General features: G+C 40.2%; 1 protein-coding gene across 5 annotated transcripts in view; it reads right to left on the bottom strand.

Annotated features, from left to right (window-relative positions):
• Window positions 1–1339: 1339 nt before the first annotated feature.
• The window catches only part of PINX1 (PIN2 (TERF1) interacting telomerase inhibitor 1), a 102464-nt gene continuing 82054 nt past the window's right edge, over window positions 1340–21749 (bottom strand). For all 5 annotated transcript variants that reach the window (XM_047717463.1, XM_047717465.1, XM_047717466.1 and 2 more), the window contains one exon: window positions 1340–2063. In XM_047717463.1, coding sequence (XP_047573419.1) covers window positions 1593–2063 — 471 coding nt within the window. In that variant the 3' untranslated portion in view covers window positions 1340–1592. The remainder of the gene's footprint in view (window positions 2064–21749) is intronic.

Here is a 21749-nt window from a genome sequence, read left to right as displayed (position 1 = left end):
ACTTTTCTCTGTGGGATGTGTGCGTATGTGTGTGTATTTAAACAATAAGCACTCTTCAGAATCTTTAAGGGATTAAAACCAAACATTCTTCATATATTTTCTCAATCCTAAGCATCTCAGGGCCATGGTTCATATGGAGTGTGTGACCACAAGAGTTAGAATCAAGGGCCACAGGTCATCAGACCACCTGGGTGTTCTAGTTCCTGCTACTCCTCAGCAATCTTGAAATCAGGGGAAGAGCACACAGCCTGTGAAGCCCTCCTCTCCCTACACCTACTGTCACAGGTCCCGCAGAGCAGGCCAAGCAGTGGCAAACTACAAGAGTGGCATGGGGAGCAGGCAGCTAAAAGCGGGTACAAGAAAGCTGGGGGCTGAAAATAAGAAGAGAGCAGGGAAAAGGGAGTAAAAGGGAACAAGGATGATGAAGAAGGAATAGATGAGGAGCAAAAAGAAGGCAGAGGAGGGCAAACAAGCAGGGAAACAGTAGGGCTGGACCTCCAAACTTCAAGCAAGCATTTGTCTTTCCACTGTGTCCCAAAGAGGGCACGAAGGGGTTTGAAGTCAAGCCCCACAGGAAGAGATTAACCAGCACACAGGGAGACTCGCCAGGGCGTGGTAGAAGGCAGGATAAACACAATGAGGTGATGCCATGTGCTTTGAGCAGCACAGAAAGATACTCTTTAATTACGTATGCAATGTTCATACTTTTAGGTACTTTTATAAGGCAGTCCCAATCTAGAGACTGGCTGATTTCCAGAGGAAATTACTTTCATGACCTTAGCTTCTCGGTATTTTTGAACCTCCTGAGGACCTCCTCTTCATTACAAATAAGGCAGAGCACACGACAGGGGACTATCCCCAAGCACCACCACATGGAAGCAGCTCTGACTTTCCACACTCCGTGAGGGACAGCTGGCTGAGAGGCCTCCTGGGAGACCTGGAAGATTAAGCTGTCCCCAGAGTCAGCTCACTTTGTTGTCTTGGGGAGAAGACCTCCGAATACACAGCCACCATCACTTGGTGGAAGAGAGGATATTAAAACAATCTCCCCAAACAAACCAAACTAAACCAAACAACACTCCAATCTGGGAACGTAAGCACATAATACCTGCTTGGCAAAAATGCATGGTTGGCTATAGAACAGAAAGAACTATGTAAATCCAAACTATTGCCTCTTAATCCTTTAATTAGACTGAGTCCTTGAGAAGGAAGCACAATTCATTGTTACTGAAGGAAATTAAGAGCAAATACAGACTGTGACACACCTACACACACACGTGCCCATACACATAATGTAGCGTATTCAAATAAATATGAATAAACACTCAGGCTGAAGGGCTCATGGTCTAAAAAGAAATTTATTTGTTTATGAGAGACATGATTTGGGACAATAGAAAGTTCTCCAGGGATGTGTTGGGAAAAATGTGGTGAGAGGACGAGACTCAGCAACCCACGGGCATGTCAAAAGTTGTGCACAAACACTCTTGGGTGAACTCTGCTCTGACTTCAGGCCAAAGGTGTTTGCTCACAGGGCTCTGACAGCTGAATGGCTAGAAGGCCCTGGCTCGAGGAATTTATTCGGAACCTTGCTTCTATTTCTTCTTCTTCTTCTTTGTCTTCTTCATTGGTGTGTCATGTAATATAGCTTCCATTGCTTCCTCAACTTGCTTTTGCAGCTTTTTCTTTTCTCTTCTTTTTTTGGGCTTTGGGGTAATGTCCTGGTCATCAGGGGGCCACACACAATCCTCTCCATCCTCAGCAGAAACACCAGAATTCTCATCCCAACAAGGGTCTCTGAGCTGCCATTCAGCTTGGTCTCTCTTCTGCTTGGCCTGCGGTTCAGTGTAAGTCTCCACATTTTTATCTTTTGCCTTTTTTTTTCTCTTTTTTCCCCTTTTTCTTTCAATTCGGGTCTCTGCAAGGTCAGGCCCTGTTGCTAAGACCTGTGGCTTATTCTTTAGCTCTGCCATCCGCTTGGCAAAGTACTCCTGGATGGTGAAGGCACTGGTTGTTGTAGTGGAAGACGCATTCCCATCTGGAGTGGCGGGGCTGGAATCATCATCCTAAGGTGGGGAAAAAAGTTAAAACCAATTAAGCATCAACTGTTGACTCTTCACAGCATCCCAAAGAACTACACATGGAACTACTCACCCTAGGCAGTAGAAGACCAGGCTAAGTGCCCAGCTTCCACCTTGGCTCTTTGTCTCCCTTTTGGTAGAGCTCAACTGCAAAGCACAGAACAAAATGGCCAGACACTTGGTTGAATACGGTATGTATTCAAACAGACAGAAGCTAACTTTGGGCAAGTCACCTACAGGGAATTGTGAGTAAATAGCTGCTTAGCAACAATGTTATGCCTGATGACTAAGTACCCAGAAGCTCCCTTAAAAACACAGGGACACTGAAGTTCTCCAGCTTTGTGATTTTATTGGACACCTATTTCAGCTCTGTTATGGATTACACAGGTCTCTGTGCATTGACCCGGAAGCATAGATGACACAGGTATATGCTAGCCCTTCCTGTAACAGGAGCCCAATGCCAACCCAGAATCTGGTGTGTCAGGAACACCTGTCTCTTCCACAGACAGGGGTGGCCCTCCAAAAGAGAATGCACCAAGGCTGGAAGTGTAAGTGTTCCCTCTGCCACACATAAAGGGCAGGTTATCATGGGGAACCATTCTTCCTTCAGCTGGGGTAGGGGAGAAGGGAGATGGCCCCATCCTTACTCCAACATGGATTAGATACTCATGGCTGTGTTAGTCTTGTTTCCATATGTGAAGAATTACTCACTCATAACAGCTGGCATTAAGTGAAGTTTACATTTTAATTTTAAATAAATACATTCAGCTGTAAGGCTTTAGAAGTGAGAAAATTCCTAACTTGATAGCTTGGCATAAAAAATGAAATGCTACCATCATCATATGGGTTTTGGCTGGCTGACAGGAAGAGGATGAAAATGTGTGAGAGAAAATAAGTACCTACAAGATGAAGAATATAAGGACTATGGTTTATGTAGTCAATGTTTAGAGTAACTATGCCCACAGAAACTTTTGAAATAAGCCCTTAGACAATAATGCTAAACCTGGATTTTCATAATAACCGGGCTTCTTTTCATCTTTACTTACTTGCACGGAAGAGACTGGTTGACCCTTTCATGTTGGAAGGGCAGAAAAATGGCTTTCTGAATAAATTCATTTCCAAATTAGGATTCTACAAATTTTTCTGAACTTGTCAGGCAAAGTTCTGCCTATGCAGCTAACTTTATTACAAACCAACACATATAAATGGACCTTGCATTTTCTTGACACAGAACTCAAAAACCAGCTCAGTGGAATCAACGTAGCATCCTTTTTCAAATTCCAGCAGAATCAATACTCCATCAATGAACAACTGGGTTTTAGTGGCTATTGCCTCAGAGAGCTCTCATGAAAGGATACCATGCCAACAATATCACAACTTATCCAATTAACACAAACCTTATTCTACTCAGAGCTAAAAACACAAAATCGTGTGGTCAATTTTTAAATTTCAAAATGTAAACAGCAGAACGTATGGAATAAACCAACTAAGTGCTGGAACAACTTCATATGCTACCTCTCAAGCATTCAATTCTGGCTGCAATCCCATCATGTAATTTTGCAAAATATTTAAAAACAGCTGCCCCAGGAGAGCAAAACAAGGTCACTTGTCTTTTTAATTCTTTAAATGTTGAAAAAGCTGAAATTCTGCATAGCAGAATGAGAAATCTTCTCAAGGTGCCCTGATGCCAGCTAATCCCAGTTTGATGGGCAAGAATGCTCTTGCCTTCCATTTAAGGTACAAAGCCACACCCAGACAGGAGACAGTCTGTGAAGGTGTCCTGTTTATGTAAAGCAGGTCTCATTTAGTTTCATGGCATTAAAAGGAGTTTATTTTATGCAGTCTAGCTCGTCTGGTGTCTGAGGAATTGAAATTTAAATTGCATCCTATGGCTCCTTACCTTGCTCACCTATGTATTACCTCCCGAATTCCTGCTTTTAACAGTTAAATCACAGGAACTAATTGCTGGCATTAATCACACTTTTAATTATTAGGAAATATAAGACTATTTTTGAGTCATTTGTTGAATTCAGCAGGCCTTTCTAATTCCAGAAAATAACTATGATCATAATCAACTCTTTATGGTGATAAGGATTTTAATAACCACGGGCCATTGCACACCAAGCTTAGCAGGGCATGGAGACAAGCAAAAGGTGCCAGCACCCAAATCCTATTTATCTCAAAGAAAGTGTAGGCAAAACAATGACTTGCTGGGGAGAGCCATTTAATGCCAGGGGCAGCCACCCTCCCACATCACAGGAATGTATCTTTTAAAAGCCACAGAAACAGGAGTAATCAGTTGCAGATCTGACTCTTGTAAGGGCAGTGCCTAGGACTCCTACAGCATAAGCTCTTATTTTGATTTTATAAAACATAAACCTAGTTTCTTACTACAGCAATTGTCATCCCTGTATTCTATATTCTTGGCCAAGAATATGAAAAATATATACCTTTTTAAGAAAACTATAACTTTTTTCATGTTTGGTCTTTATTTCAAAGTAAGACTGAAAAAAAGCAACAGTTGCTTCTAGTCGTTTGAAACAGAGACAGCTTGCACCTTTCCACATTTCCATTAATCACATAATACAACCTCAAAAAAAATTTATAATGCCACAAGTGACTTCTACTGTTTCGTAAACTTTGAGAATGCACCAATTTGCTAACAGTGTTCTAAAAATCAGCCAAATAAATGACCAATACCTTGAAAACTTCCATTTCCATACAAAATGCTACCAAGAGAGGTACAGTTCTTATTAAACATTTGATTTACGCTTAGGGATTCAGGAAACTTTTTTTTTTTTTTTTGGAATTCTAATCCTTGCTGTTAACTAATGAAGGTCCTTAAATGGATCCCATAGACTCTCTAAGACTGTTACCTATTATCAAGTCAAAGAAGTAGGTTAAAGGAGGTCACTTCCAAGGTGCCTTGGAGGTCTAAAACTTACTGATCTCTGAAGAGACATTTGTGCTGCCCATATCACAGAGAAGGTACAGTGAGGCAGTATAAGCAGGCAGGAGAGATGAGCTCTGTTCATAGCAAAGCACCACCCCAAGTGTCAAGCCAAGATGCCACAGTGACACCAATATACATGCAGTCTACCCATGGGAAAAACATTTCTACACCACCTGTAAGAGAGCAGGCAGTCAACAAGGAGATCGAGTAATACCATTCAGAAGAGCTGAAAGAGCCAAATACTATTTTGTACTGAAGAGCTGTTAAGAATTTGTTTAAAAGAACAGACACTACATAGAGGATTAAATCAGTGAAAGCAAAAAACTGGAGTGACTATTAACTGAAGGCTAAATCTGTTTTATACCCATATCTTTTTTTTTTTTTTTTTTAAAGATTTTATTTATTTATTTGACAGAGAGAGATCACAAGCAGGCAGAGAGGCAGGCAGAGAGACAGGAGGAAGCAGGCTCCCTGCTGAGCAGAGAGCCCGATGCGGGACTCGATCCCAGGACTCCGAGATCATGACCTGAGCCGAAGGCAGCGGCTTAACCCACTGAGCCACCCAGGCGCCCTGTTTTATACCCATATCTTGAAAATCATCCCAAATACTGCTAAGAAAGGTCATAAAAATCTAAAACTTTTTTCCCCATAAAGCAAATTCCCATAAACTTAAATCTGCTATGTTTAAGCTAATTTAATTGTCTCACTAATTTACAAAGTAAAGGAAAAACAAAAAAAAAATTGTCTTTCACTAAGTCCAATATATAGCTTTTTTTAAAACCAAGGGCATATTACTATTTTTTTTAATTTTATTTTTCCAGTGTTCCAAGATTCATTGTTTATGCACCATACCCACTGCTCCATGCAATACGTACCCTCCTTAATACCCACCACCAGGCCCTCCCAACCCCCCCACCCACCCCAAAGTCCCCTGTTTCTCAGAGTCCACAGTCTCTCATGCTTCAGCTCCCCCTCTGATTTCCCCCAGTTCACTTCTCCGTTCCTTCTCCTAATGTCCTCCATGTTATTCCTTATGCTCCACAAGTAAGTTAAACCATATGATAATCGACTCACTGCTTGACTTATTATTTCACTCAGCATAATCTCCTCCAGTCCTGTCCATGTAAAAAATGATAATAAATTCTCTTTTTGTACTTAACAATTTTGAAGGTTCTCTTTTTCTATACCTTGGCTTCAAAATCCCCACCGATCCTTCACATACCCTAAATTTGTGTTCTCCAAAGGCAGAGCGTGGGGGAAACGCTAATGATTTTACCCAACTGGAATTAAAACTGGTGGGCTTCTGGAATGAATGATGGGCAACCTCTCCCTTGGCTTTTATGCCTTCACAGCCCAAGATTCTTTAAGTCCTGGCTTGAGTGGGCCAAGACTTTTCATAGCTGCCTAGTTATGGCATGCTCAAGGAGAAATGCAGGCTTTCACTTTGGTCCAGTGACGGACACAGGTTGTAGAGTCGTCTGTGTGGGAGCTGGGCTCTGCCTGTGGAATTCCCCCAGGCTTTACGCTAACCACAGCCTCCTGTCAGTTCACACAGTCAGGGACATGTCCGAAGTAAATGTGCATGTCCAGGACCAAGCAGGATACCTAAGACGAAGCTTTGCAAAGAAAGAGGTCCATGAACAAGGAGGGGAAATAAGGGAATAACAAAAGCAGTTTTAAAACAAACCTCTCCCTAAATTTGTAATATGTCCACTGTATTGCCTTCCTTTTTGTCAATTACTCAAAAAGACCCAAGGGTACATTTAGAGTCTTGAAATCTTTTCCATGTATTTTAGAACCTACTCTTTTTAAAATATAAAGTGCAACAGTTTCTTGTGTTGTTCTGTTTCCTGAGTTAATATTGTCTGTTCCCAGAAAATCTCAGTCTTCTTATTTCTCTGAGCTTACAAAAGTACATGTTAACCAGTCAGAATGGTTAAAATCAGCAAGTCAGGAAATGACAGGTGTTGACAAGGATGCGGAGAAAGGGGAACCCTCCTACACTGTTGGTGGGAATGCAAGCTGGTACAGCCACTCTGGAAAATAGTATGGGGTTCCTCAAAAAGTTGAAAATAGAGCTACCCCATGACCCAGAAATCATGCTACTGGGTATTTACCCTAAAGATATAAATGTAGGGATCCGAAGGGGCACGTGCACGTGAATGTTTATAGCAGCAATGTCCACAATAGCCAAACTGTGGAAAGAACCTAGATGTCCATCAACAGATGAACCAATAAAGATGTGGTATATACATAATGGAATACTATGCAGCCATCAAAAATCAAAATCCTGCCATTTGCAACAATGTGGATGGAACTAGAGGGTATTACGCTAAGCGAAGTAAGTCAATCAGAGAAAGACAATTATCATATGATCTCTCTGATATGAGGAATTTGAGAGGCAGGACGGGGATCATGGGGGCTATGGAGGGGAAAATGAAACGAGATGAGATCAGGAGGGAGACAAACCATAAGAGACTCTTAATACCCCAAAACAAACTGAGGGTTGCTGGGGGGTGGGAAGAGAGAGATAGGGTGGCTGAGTGATGGACACTGGGGACGGTATATGCTATGGTGAGTGCTGTGAATTATGCAAGACTGATTAATTCACAGACCTGAACACTGAAGCAAATAATATATGTTAATAAAAAAATACACACTGTTTTTAATTTGTAGTTAAAATAATGCAACTTTGGAGAATTTCATTTGAAATGTGAAGCAAGATACAATTAACAGGGGAAATGCATGTGCAAATTAATGGTTGTTTTCACGAGGGATTTAATTTTCATGTTCATTTAAAAGTAGGTGATTATTGTGTGTCTAAAATTTTACTGTGAGAACATATTGGTCCTAGGTGTACAAAATAAAGAATTCATAATGTTTAAACTAAAAAAAAAAAAAAAAAAAAAAAAATCTGACAATCAGTTTTCCCAAATGATAGCTGGGGCCTTAATTTCTATTCAAGCAATAAATATTCTGTGGGATGTAACTCAGGAGGGCCTGTTCCTCACTTCACAGAACCTCAATGGTTTAAAGCTAGAAGGTCCCTGTGGGAATGCTGCAGTCAGTCACAGAAGGAAACTTGACCCAACAAGGCCATACCTGATGTACTGAAGAAAGCAGCCACTATTTCTCAGATGCCTTCAAAATGCCAGTCACTTATTACCATAAGTCAGCCCATGTGACCCTCACAGCAACCCAAGGAAAGGAATTATCTCCATTTTACAGATCAAAGCGCTTAACTACAGAAGGTCTTGGGGCCACAAGGCTGCCAGATCACAGCCCTTTCTCTTCCAATACAGCATCCTAACTTTTGGCCTATGTCACACAGATTCACTTGTTGCTGCTGCCATCTTCAGAAATCATCCTAATACGGAAATGTGTATCAGCTGGTCATATAACCAACCCATGGACTAAGATCCACGCTCAACTTTGACGAGGGCAGAAGGTAACTGATGCAAAAGCTTCACGTAGAAAAAATGTCACCAGAAATAGATACTACTTTCTAAACAGGAAACAAACAAACAAACAAACCCTTATGTAGTTTGCAGTTTATATAAATAAAAAATAGCCTAAAGCCAGGCTGAAGAGGTTTATAATTGGTCAAATTAGCATGTAAATTCACTTAGCAAAGTGTGAGGGTTTTGAAGCAGGAAGTAAAAGTTGAGTCCAAACTTCCACCTAAGGTAAGACTCCCTCATGGACAGATGTCTTACAACTTCCAGCCAGACACCTCTAATACTGAATGCGATTACTTGGGGAGGTGGGCAGTACCTCCTACTGTTAACTGGCTTTGTCTCCATTTTCTCAAAAGCAATAGTTAGATTCCAGTGGTCAAGCCTATGTATACTTGTGCCATTCTGAGGGCTGGAGAATCTTAGGACCTAAACCAATCTCTGGCAGTTCTGAATTACCATTGGGATTGGGAGCAGAGGGACAGAATGGATGTAAAGGAAACAAGACCTTGCAAAGAGAGATCCTTACAACATCAATTATAATACATCACAATCATCTCAGGTGCCTGAAGGATGCCCAAAACTACACATGTCAACTTTTCTCCATTATCCACAGAATTCTGAGTTTGTTGGGTGTTTCTCTTACATAATTCTCTCTAGAGGCTCTGCAGCTCAGTGAGCTATCCGCTCAAACACCTCTGGGTTCACAGTCCTCTTTGCCTTTCAAACATGTATACTAAGGTGGATTAACAGCAAAATGCCCAAAAAAAGAGGATTCTCCTTATTGTTCTCAAAAGGATGTTGTTAGTATCTTTCAGGGCAAGAAAAAAGAACAGTCTGGGTTGAGAATTCAGTGAGATGTTTTGGGCAAATGCACTCTAAATATAAAATCTTAACTTAAGACAGATTAGTACAGCAATGGGCTTTCAAAGGCAAAAGTCTTTCAGCTCACTGGCCTCTCTCATATGTGACATCTTAAGTGATAAGATGACTGGAGCCTTTTGATTTCCATGTTAAAACACATTCTACAACAGTAATCCTTCAACTTTCCTCATTGAAAGAAAAAGTAGAGGCCCTGAGCTCGAAAGCAATGGATTTAGCAACTGGAATTATTATCTCTGATAGCTGGTGCCTGCAATGAGCAAATGCTCACTTCCTCTCTTCTCTGTCCTCAGCTTGGGCTGGATAAGTCTGTGCAAAGTTAAGAAAGCTTGGAAAGTGAGTGCTCTGAAAGAATATTTTGTATCTTTTCCAAATTTTTCAGCAGGACAGTTCTGACAAACACGAATTATGTCTTGATGTACTCCTGGGATGTAGAAATTGTACCCATTCATTCTGGACAGAGATAAAGTTATGAAGTGATTTCATCACTTACAGGATGAGGCACTGCTGGAATATGTACGCGCTACAGCCTCTGCCAACAGATGGGGCAGAATGGGCTGATGCAGTCACTCATTATGCGGGGCCTAGGATGTTCTTGTAGAGCCTTTCCACATTGTGAGGTGCATCAGCTTCTGGAAGATGGAGTGCAAAACTGCCTCCTTCAACAAGGCTGATCACTTGTGACATATCCCCTCTTGTTTATTGTCTGTGACTAGCAATTAATGAGCTACTTTTATTTTCTGATTTTGTATAATTGGCTGTATAAGCATCTTCCCAGGGAAATGTTAAGTTCCTTGAGGGCAGAGACCATTCCTATTTCATTTATATTCAGCACACACTCTCCAGAGAGGAACAACCCCATGGTAGGTGCTCAAGGAAAGCACAGAAGATACCAAACCCAAGCAGATCAAGGCTGATGCTCTCCCTACCACACACTGAGCCATAAGCTTTGTATATATTGGTAGAGATCTGTTTGCCTGCTGGGCAGGCCTAATGACTAGAAGGTGCTTGGAAGGGTAGGAAGGAGAGAGTCAGCATTTTGCAGTATACATTCTTCCTATCCAGATGAAACCATTTCCTTCTCATCAGATGCCACCGCACTTCATGGTGCACCCTGCTTCTCTAACAACTTAGAGAGATCAACCAGTTACTTTCTGTGGCCCTTAGCGATTCAGAGGAGCTCAGTCAACTGATGCACACACTTCTCCTCTGATCTGTTACTCCACATATTACCATAGTCACCTCCCAGGAAATAAGTAAATTGGAAAAAAAACAACAACAACAAATAGGTGCTGTGTTCTATGAGAACTGTCACATGCATTCCATGGGACTAGTGGAACAGAGCAACAGAACAGCCTGGATGGGCTGAATAGCTCTTGTCATCAAAAGAAAAGGGCGGACAGCAAGAGAGTTCTAGGGCACATTAAAGGCAAAGGTAGGAGCTTATTTTAAGAAGACAAACAGCTGGATGAAAGTGCCACTATAAGCCCCTGGCTGCAAGTTGTTAAGGTTCATCCTAGGTTGTATCCTGAGCTGAAAATACAACCTGGGAAAGCCTCTTATTCTAGAGAGTCATTAGAATGGGTTTGTTTCCAAAGGTTAAACTAAGCAGTGATCAATACTGTTAGTCAGAAAGCAGGAACTGTGCAGCCATGCCAGCATTTCTCTTCTTGCTTTCCATGTACCTTTTGTTTCCATATAATTGAAAACATTTAGTGTTTTCTTGACAAAGAGTTGTTTCTGTGCTCACAAAAAAATTTATTCAAATGTGAAATTGTGTGTGTGTGTGTGTTTCAAGATCTTCAACACTCACATCTGGAGATAGGCTAAACACACAAAGTTTCAGTTGTAACCAGTCTTAGGGAATCTGCTTGGGAAACATAATTGCTTTTAGTATCAGAAAGCATCACAAGAGTTAAGAACAAATACAAAACTCTCCCTGACTGAGGAGAAAATCTGACTAAAATTTGGATTAAAAATAAAAAAATAGAATATTGGCAGAGGAGGAGAAAACCTATAGACTCTGCGTATTGGGGGGGCAGGTGTACACACACAAACAAACAGGTTCTAGGAACCCATGGCATGTATTAGAAGCATACTCTGCAGGGGCTCCAGCAGAGTACTCTCTGGAACAGCGATGACAAACTATGGCCCATGGGCCAAATCCAGCCTGCTGCTGATCTCTAAACACCTCACAAGTTAAAAAACAGGTTTACATTTTAGGGGTGCCTAAATGGCTCAGCTGGTTAAGTGTCCAACTCTTGATTTCAACTCAGGTCATGATCTCAGGGTTGTGAGACTGAGCCCTGCTTGAGATTCTCTCTCTCCCTCTGCCCCCACCCTCAATAAATAAATAAATAAATAAATAAATAAATAAACAAACAAACAAACAAACAAAATCTTAAATTTTTTTTTTTTTTTTTCATTTTAAATGGTTAGGGGAAGGGGTACCTGGGTGGCTCAGTGGGTTAAAGCCTCTGCCTTCGGCTCAGGTCATGATCTCAGGGTCCTGGGATCGAGCCCCTCATTGGGCTCTCTGCTCAGCGGGGAGCCTGCTTCCTCTCTCTCTCTCTCTGCCTACTTGTGATCTCTGTCTGTCAAATAAATAAATAAAATCTTAAAAATAAATAAATAAATAAATAAATAAATAAATAGTTAGGGGAAATCAAAAGACTATCTTATGACTTGTGAAAATTATATGCATTTCAAATATAATTGTCCATAAATAAAGTTTTGAATTGCAACAGTAAAGAATTTGTGGAAGTTTGTTTCTCCCTAGAGAGAAATAAACATAATAGATGCTAAGTAAGTATTTGCTGAACAAATAAATTTATTATCAAATATCTGCTTTTGGAGGTATTAGATGCTCTGAAGTATACACACATACACACATATACAGACAGACACATCTACATCCACATTTATACGGAACTTGGGGGGCTTTGGATTTGATGGGAGTTCTTAATGTCAATCACTTGCTATCTTCCTGAATTAATGCTGGTGAATAGTAGAGAGGCTGCTAACTGCTATCTGATTTCAAGTGGCAAAGGATGGTAGACAAGGAGAAAGTCTGGTGATGAAGTGATCAGACATCAAAGAGAATTCTCAACACCCTACAAACCTACAGAGATATCTTTCTAATAATTAGGCATTAGAACCTTCTTGGAATTTATAAACTCAGACGAATAAACTGGACATCCTCAGAGAAGATAATGGAAAACTAGAAGGGACAAAATATCTCGCTCTGCACTGAACAACAGGAGAGCAATACAAATAATGCCAAATTCCTCATATGAAGGCCAATGCTAACAAAACTGTTCATGTCTTTTTTTTTTCTTTTGCCTCGACAGCTGCTCCAACTGCCATCCATTAAGAGAAGCCAACATAAACGTGTTTCAAAATGATGGTTCTCTATGGCAACAATTTCTCAAGTAACTGACATCAAAACTCCTGACAAGAGTCATACAGCCTCTGGGGAAAACGAGGAGAAAGAAAAGAGGAGCAGGTTTCTTGCCTCCCTGAAAGGTCCTAAGGCTCAGAAGTTGCAGTGACTCATGTGACAACATTTCACAACATACTAGCCCTTAGAAGATAAACGAACCTCCTGCAAAGCTAGAAATGATCAATGTGACGTAGACACCAACTTCTTTAAATAAAGTCTAAACTTAATCCAAACTGACTATATTTTATAATTCTAGGTCAACTGGTTCTCTTTGCTGTTCTCTGGAGGCAGGACATATAGCTTTTATCCATAGTTGAAGGGTAGTCTCTAAATCTTTTTTTTTAAGATTTTATTTATTTATTTGACAGATACACAGAGATCACAAGCAGGCAAGGAGGCAGGCAGGGAGAAAAGGGGGAAACAGGCTCCCCGCTGAGCAGAGAGTCCAATGCGGGGCTCAATCCCATGACCCTGAGATCATGACCCAAGCTGAAGGCAGAGGCTAACCCACTGAGCCACCCAGGCGCCCATAGTCTCTAAATCTTAAAGAGCAAAAGCAGAGGCTACCTGAGAATCAGATTCTTCCATCCTTACTCCAGAAAAGACATGATAATTGCTTAGGAATCATGAAAACTCATACTCAGCTTCCTTATTATAGAAAGCACAGCATTTTTTGAAGAGTTCAGAGAACCTAGTACTTTGAAACTAGGATTAGAGGAAGAATAGTTATCTGGAATAGTCAAGATTACTTTTTTTTTTTTTAAAGATTTTATTTATTTGACAGAGAAGACAGTGAGAGAGGGAACACAAGCAGGGGAAGTTGGGGAAGGAGAAGCAGATCCTACACTGAGCAGGGAGCCTGATGTGGAACTCGATCCCAGGACCCCGAGATCATGACCTGAGCTGAAAGCAGATGCTTAAAGACTGAGCCACCGAGGTGCCCTCAAGATTACTTTTAAGAGAAAGGTAAATTAGGTAAATGAAGTCACTAATAAAAGAAAAGTCCCTCAGTTCTTGTATATTACATAAGGTTAATAACCATTCTATACTCTTTTTAATTGACCAGAAATCAAAATAACAATTAAAAACATTTAAGAATACTTTTTAGGAGTAGATTTGGTAGGGCAAAATAATTCCATTTTTAAAGGATATTTAAGTTATTAGTAAGAGTAAATAAATAAAATTCTGAACTCGGTGAGTTACATAATGTAATAAAAGTAAATGACACAAAAATATGACCCTGAAAAGGCTCAGGTCCAATGATTTGGCCATTTTGTCCCTCATGAACAGCCACTGAGCACCTATCATTTACCTGACCATGGTTGGGACCTTGATAAGAAGCTCCCATCCCGAGGGAGACAGACTGTAAAAAATAATATCAATAAAAAAATAAGACCAGAGTAGATCTCATGTTAAGTAGTCTTCCCACCATCACATCAAAAATTAAAATTAAAAAAAAATGCACTGTATATCAACCTTTTGTCTATACTGTCATTTGCAAATATCTTCTCCCATTCCGTGGGTTGCCTCTTTGTTTTGTTGACTGTTTCCTTTGCTGTGCAGAAGTTTTTGATCTTGATGAAGGCCCAAAAGTTCATTTTTGCTTTTGTTTCCTTTGCCTTTGGAGACATATCGTGAAAGAAGTTGCTGTGGCTGATATCGAAGAGGTTACTGCCCATGTTCTCCTCTAGGATTCTGATGGGATTCCTGTCTCACGTTGAGGTCTTTTATCCATTTTGAGTTTATCTTTGTGTATGGTGTAAGAGAATGGTCGAGTTTCATTCTTCTACATACAGCTGTCCAGTTTTCCCAGCACCATTTATTGAAGAGACTGTCTTTTTTCCACTGTATATTTTTTCCTGTTTTGGCGAAGATTATTTGACCACAGAGTTGAGGGTCCATATCTGGGCTCTCTACTCTGTTCCACTGGTCTATGTGTCTGTTTTTATGCCAGTACCATGCTGTCTTGGTGATCACAGCTTTGTAGTAAAGCTTGAAATCAGGTAACGTGATGCCCCCAGTTTTGTTTTTGTTTTTCAACATTTCCTTAGCGATTCGGGGTCTCTTCTGATTCCATACAAATTTTTGGATTATTTGCTCCAGCTCTTTGAAAAATACCGGTGGAATTTTGATTGGAATGGCATTAAAAATACAGATTGCTCTAGGCAGTATAGACATTTTAACAATGTTTATTCTTCCGATCCAAGAACATGGAATGGTCTTCCATCTTTTTGTGTCTTCTTCAATTTCTTTCATGAGTGTTCTGTAGTTCCTCCAGTACAGATCCTTTACCTCTTTGGTTAGGTTTATTCCCAGGTATCTTATGGTTCTTGGTGCTATAGTAAATGGAATCGATTCTCTAATTTCCCTTTCTGTATTTTCATTGTTAGTGTATAAGAAAGGATCTATAAAGAACTCCTCAAACTCAACACACACAAAACAGACAATCATATTAAAAAAATGGGCAGAAGATATGAACAGACACTTCTCCAATGAAGACATACAAATGGCTCTCAGACACATGAAAAAATGTTCTTCATCACTAGCCATCAGGGAGATTCAAATTAAAACCACATTGAGATACCACCTTATACCAGTTAGAATGGCCAAAATTAGCAAGACAGGAAACAACATGTGTTGGAGAGGATGTGGAGAAAGGGGAACCCTCTTACACTGTTGGTGGGAATGCAAGTTGGTGCAGCCACTTTGGAAAAGAGTGTGGAGATTCCTCAAGAAATTAAAAATAGAGCTTCCCTATGACCCTGCAATTGCACTACTGGGTATTTACCCCAAATACTACATACAGATGTAGTGAAAAGGGCCATCTGTACCCCAATGTTCATAGCAGCAATGGCCACGGTCGCCAAACTGTGGAAAGAACCAAGATGCCCTTCAACGGACAAATGGATAAGGAAGATATGGTCCATATACACTATGGAGTATTATACCTCCATCAGAAAGGATGAATACCCAAGTTTTGTAGCAACATGGACGGGACTGGAAGAGATTATGCTGAGTGAAATAAGTCAGGCAGAGAGAGTCAATTATCATATGGTTTTACTTATTTGTGGAGCATAACAAATAACATGGAGGACAAGGGGAGATGGAGAGGAGAAGGGAGTTGAGGGAAATTGGAAGGGGAGATGAACCATGAGAGACTATGGACTCTGAAAAACAATCTGAGGGTTTTGAAGGGGCGGGGGGTGGGAGGTTGGGGGAACCAGGTGGTGGGTCTTAGGGAGGGCACGGATTGCATGAAGCACTGGATGTGGTGCAAAAACAATGAATACTGTTATGCTGAAAAGAAATTAAAAAAAAAATGCACTGGGAGAAACTAAATGATAGAGAAACTAAATGATAAGAAAACCAACTGCAAAACAACTCAGTTCAATAAATCCCTAACCTATTAAAGGGAGACCACAATCCGAAAGAGTTCATAGAAAATAAATTAGCCATCAGGGAAATTCATATCAAAACTACAATGAGATACCACCTTGCACCAGTTAGAATGGCCAAAATCAACAAGACAGTAAACAACAAGTGTTGGCGAGGATGTGGAGAAAGGGGAACCCTCTTACACTATTGGTGGGAATGCAAGTTGGTACAGCCACTCTGGAAAACAGTATGGCGGTTCCTCAAAAAGTTAAAAATGGAACTACCTTCCCACCCAGCAACTGCACTACTGGGTATTTACTCCAAAGGTACAGATGAAGTGAAAAGAAGGGACACATGCACCCCAAGGTTTATAGCAGCAATGGCCACAATAGTCAAACTGTGGAAGAAGCCGAGATGCCCTTCAACAGACTAATGGATAAAGATGTGGTTCATATACACAATGGACTATCACTCAGCCATCAGAAAGGATGAACACCCACCATTTGCATCAACATGGATGGAACTGAAGGGGATTAAGCTAAGTGAAATAAGTAAAGCAGAGAAAGACAATTATCATATAGTTTCACTCATATGTGGGACATAAAAAAAAGAACAGAGCATCACAGGGGAAGGGAGGTAAAACTGAATGGGAAGAAATCAGAAAGGGAGACAAACCATGAGAGACTCTGGACACTGAGAAACAAACTGAGGGTTTCAGAGGGGAGGAGGGTGGTGGGATGGGGTAACTGGGTGATGGGTAATAAAGAGGGCATGTGTTAGGATGAGCACTGGGTGTTACATGTAACTAATGAATCACTGAACACTACATCAAAAACTAATGATGTACTATATGGTGGCTAACTTAACAAAAATTAATTTAAAAAAAAGAAACATTATTGCTACTATTAAACAAATAATCCTTATGTGTTATTATACATATTAAATATATAATCTCTCAGTTTTATGTAAGCTACAATTTTTCTATTTGATAAGGAAGAATGATAATATCTTAAAAGTTTAAGTAAAAAAAAAAAACAAGTAATGCTGCCTCCCTACCTGCTGAGAACCCAAAAAGGTTCTGTAAAGTAAGACCTGCTTCTTGTTATTGTCCCTAAGTGGCTCTGCCTCTGCAGAGATGCAGTGCCCTATACACAGTGCTTCTCAATCTGTCAGGGGTGAAGGGCCCACTGTTTTGTTTTGTTTTAAATCTCCAATCCATTGTGGACCAAGACTTTTGTAAACAGACCAAGGCTATTTATTAAGCAAAGAAAATAAAGTAAAATAGAATACAATAAAATATTAAAAATACTTAGGAAAGTGAAATTTTAAAAAAGACCTAAAAAAACACAAGTTCCAATTTATGAAATTTAATATCAAGCTACAAAAGTCCCTAAATACTTACTCTAATTTCTGTCTCCTTGTTATGGGCTGGTCTGTGGACCATACTGTGAATGGCAGTGGTATATATTGTTAGTGACCAAGGGAAAGAAAGAAAGGTACGGAATTCAACATAGTGCAAGTAGCAATCACCCGAGTGTCAAAAATATTTGACTCACATCTGACAGAATGTGTTATCTTGGACAAGTCACTGGCCTTTTGCACCTCAAAGTGAATTATTTGCAAAACATGAAAGTAGGGCTACTCAATGACTTTTCTCCAACACAGCTTTGCACTGTGTGCTGTTCTCCAAATGAAATCTTAAACAGAGGCCAACATGTAACACACCAGAACTGTGGTAGAGGTGGGTTAGGGGAACCCAAAGCTCCTGTCTTAAACCTCCTTTCCCCTGGTAAGACTCCTGAAGCATCTCTAGAAACTCTGAGGGCTCTATGTGGAGTTGGAAAAAAGACAGCTATGTTTTTTAAGATCTATTACAATTCTAACATTCTAACATGCTATAGCCTTGATAAATTTCACAGCACTCAGAGTCAGGAGACTAAGAAGCTTTCAAGAATACAACCAGGCCTTTACTATTATATAATAACCACAATTCTTAAAGTTGTCATTAACGTTTATAATTCCAGCAACTGGCTGTCGGAAGTGTCCAGTGAACAATTTCTTCCAAAATTGGTAACAAAGCATCAAGCCTGGCCTCTGTAATGCTGTAAAGTCTTGCAAACTGGGTCCTGAGGATCTAGAATATTCAGAATGATGTCATTCTTCCTGCTTCACCTGGCGAGGTTCCAAAGAGGACCCAGAGGGGAGATAGTGATGCCCAGACCCACATCACTGGTGTCCTTGCGGACTATTTCACGAGAAGCGAAGCATCACCTTCTCACAAGCCATGGCCATGCTCTAACCCAAAGGAAGGTTCCTTTTCATCCTATTTTCGTTACATTACAGGATGAAGATCTGGGAGAGAATGTTACGTTTTCCTGGCAGGAGAGAGGGTTAGAAGGAAAAACGAGCCAATATTTCACTCTTCTCTTCCAAAACTGGGCCATGTATATGTCAATTTCTTATTATCACAAAAGCTCTCAAAACCATTTGCTTGATCTGTCAACAAACAAAAAGCCAAATCTAATCCTTTCAGTCCAAACCTACGCCCTGGCAAAAGTCTAACTAAACAAAACAGTCCAGTGACTTAACAACTCTTGGGTTATTTTGGTAGTTCTTCCCTTTACCCCCGCCCCCACTTCTTTTTCTTTTCTTCTTCTTTATTATGAGTGTCTTATTAGAAATTGGGTTTGTGAACTATAAGACAATATAAATTTTTACTGTACTAAAACAACTTTCAAGAAAGCAATGACCCACTTTCTCCTTTCTGGCTCTTACAGAAAGTATAGGCAGGCCCCCAAACCCTGTTTGAAGTCCTTGCTGCCAGGAGATGGTCGGTTTATGTCTCTTGTCCTAGGACAGGAAAAGGATGCACTCTCGGCACCGTGTGCTAGGGAGAGATAAGGCCAGAGATTTCTGTCCTCAGCACCTTATCAGCTTTTCCTGCTACTTTCCAGAGCAGACAGCACCATGACTGGCAATAAACTAAACTAGTCTAAGGGGTGTGTGTGTGTGTCTGTGTGTGAGTGTGTGTGTGAAGCTTGAGATTGGTGGGGGGAGGTAGGAAGGGGTATAAAATGAGGAAAAGAGATGAGGTTTTTAATATATCTTAAAATGGTTTGGTCCAAATAAAGTTGCCCTTCTCCCTCACCCCCCAAACACATTTGTTTTCTATCTCTTTTTGCTAAAACTGCCATTAACAGGGATAAAAGCTTTTATAAGAACTTCCTTTCTGGTTGGAATGCACTACCACTTTCCTTGCTTTGAGCCCTGCCCCTAACTGCCGTATGCTACTGGCTTCTGGGCACGTAGCACAAGACCCATCTGCTGTCTATGCTCTGACGGGGGCCTATAAACCACAGACTGCAGAGAGAATGTTTTCTTGGGGCACATGTGTCACATTGAGACAACTGGTGTTTTCTGTGGCCAATTCCACTTCCATCTTGCAGAGGAGGAAGCAAAGCTGTGAGAGACTCCTCCAAATACAGAAGGATGTCACTGGTAGCCTCTTTCATTCTGCAACAAATCACACCTGTAAATCCAAAAAGGCTTCTATGCTTTAGAAATCCCGGTCTTTTTCCAGCTGGGGAACACAGACAGCTGCGGGGGAAGAATCTAGACTAAGCAGGGAAATTTAAAATTAGTTATGGCCTTAGTTATTTCTAATGAACTCATACAGAAGTGATACATATTTAGCAGTCTTCTTTTTAAAGCTTTTACCATGGAAAATTCCAAACATAGAAAAGCTGAGAAAACAGTAAAATGAGCCCAGTAATATCCAATACCGAGCTTTAACCATTATCAACACAAAACCATTACAAACTCTACTGCCATTAATTCAAAGCAAACCAAAGGTATCATGTATTTTCATCTACAAGTGTTTTAGTATGTGTGTCTACAAGGTAACAGATCTAAGAAAAATCCATAACTAGAATACTATTATCACATAAAAAGATTAACAGAAATTGTTTAACATCACTAAATATCTAGCCCGTATTCACATTGGTTTAATTATCTTTTAATTTTTTTATTAATTTCAATTCAATTTATAATTGTCTTTTATTTCTTATTACAGTTCATTTGAATCAGTTTCCAAATAAGGTCCATGTATATATTGTGATTAGTTGGTAGGTCTCTTGTCTTTTAGGCTATTCATTCTCATTCTCTCTTTTGCTTTTTCAATTTCTTACTGATGAAACCAAGGCATTTGTGCTACTGAGTTCTCTCAGAATCTGAATTTTGCTGAATGGATCCCTGTGGTTAAGATGTCCCTGTCTCAGAGATGTCCTGTAAAGTTAAATCTAGAGGCAGCTTTGTTTTCCAATGTAATACTCCTCCAATACAGCATGTTGCTTTATGAAAAAGTGGGATGGATTCATGGTTAAATAAGCTTGGGAAACAAGCCTATGCTATTCCTCCCTTTGATTCATAATGCACACTGTCATCTGAGATATCTAGTAGTTGTTAAACTTCAGAACTTACCAAAGTTATTTCACTTTGGAACTCTTTTTGGCATAAAATTCATTGACACCCCACGGAATTAGTGTTCTGCTGAACCTGCTTTAAGAAGGTGCGTTTACATGGATACTGCCATGGTCTGGATAAGATGAGTAGTTCTTCTGATTAAATCTTAGAGCTAAATCTTTGATTTCCCTTGTCTTAGGGGGCAGGCTTTTCCCAAAGAACCATACATTTTATGCAAACTGGCAGACACCTGGAAGGGAAGTGACAAGAAGACCAGACAAACATTCTGTCATGAACAACCAGCTTGCTAGGTGACTTTGGGAAGAGAGGTTAGCTCTTCTCCAGATACCCCATTATTGACATGTAACTATCCATTCCCAGGCTTAGTAAAAAATATCACTTCTCCATCTTGTAATGGAAGGTGATAGAGGAATAACATGTCCTAAATCATACAAGTATGTATGTATCAAGTTTTAAGACTGCCTATACTCTAATCATTTTCTTTATAGAATTATGTGCAAGCATTAAGAGCTATATGTTCTGACCAATCAGATAATCTGGGTGAAGAAAGATCTTAGAACCAGGTTCCACTTAAAAGTTTGTGCAGAGTTCAAACTACAGAATAATTAGTAATTTCTAATATAATTAAGAGGGTAAAAATGGAGAACATAATCAAGAATCAATGAACATATAAAAAAATTCATATTTAAGAAAGTAATTCCTGGTGCACCTGGGCAGCTCAGTGGGTTAAGCCTCTGCCTTTGGCTCAGGTCATGATTTCAGGGTCCTGGGATTGAGCCCCACATCGGGTTATCTGCTCAGCAGGGAGCCTGCTTCCCCGCCACCCCCTCAACCCCTGCCTGCTGCTCTGTCTACTTGTGATCTCTCTCTCTGTCAAATAAATAAATAAAATCTTTAAAAAAAAAAAAAGAAAGCAATTCCTAAAAACAAAATGAAATAAATACATGTGAATATCTACGCAGAATGGAATTCCAAATGACCTTAAAACACCATAATTTGGAAATAGGGGCGAGGAGTCAAGATGGCAGAGAGGTAGCAGGCTGAGACTACTTCGGGTAGCGGGAGATCAGCTAAATAGCTTA

Source organism: Lutra lutra, chromosome 2 (assembly GCF_902655055.1).
Source record: "Lutra lutra chromosome 2, mLutLut1.2, whole genome shotgun sequence".
Taxonomy (NCBI): domain Eukaryota; kingdom Metazoa; phylum Chordata; class Mammalia; order Carnivora; family Mustelidae; genus Lutra; species Lutra lutra.
Note: the sequence above shows the minus strand (reverse complement) of the source record. Positions and strands in the feature narration are given on the sequence as shown.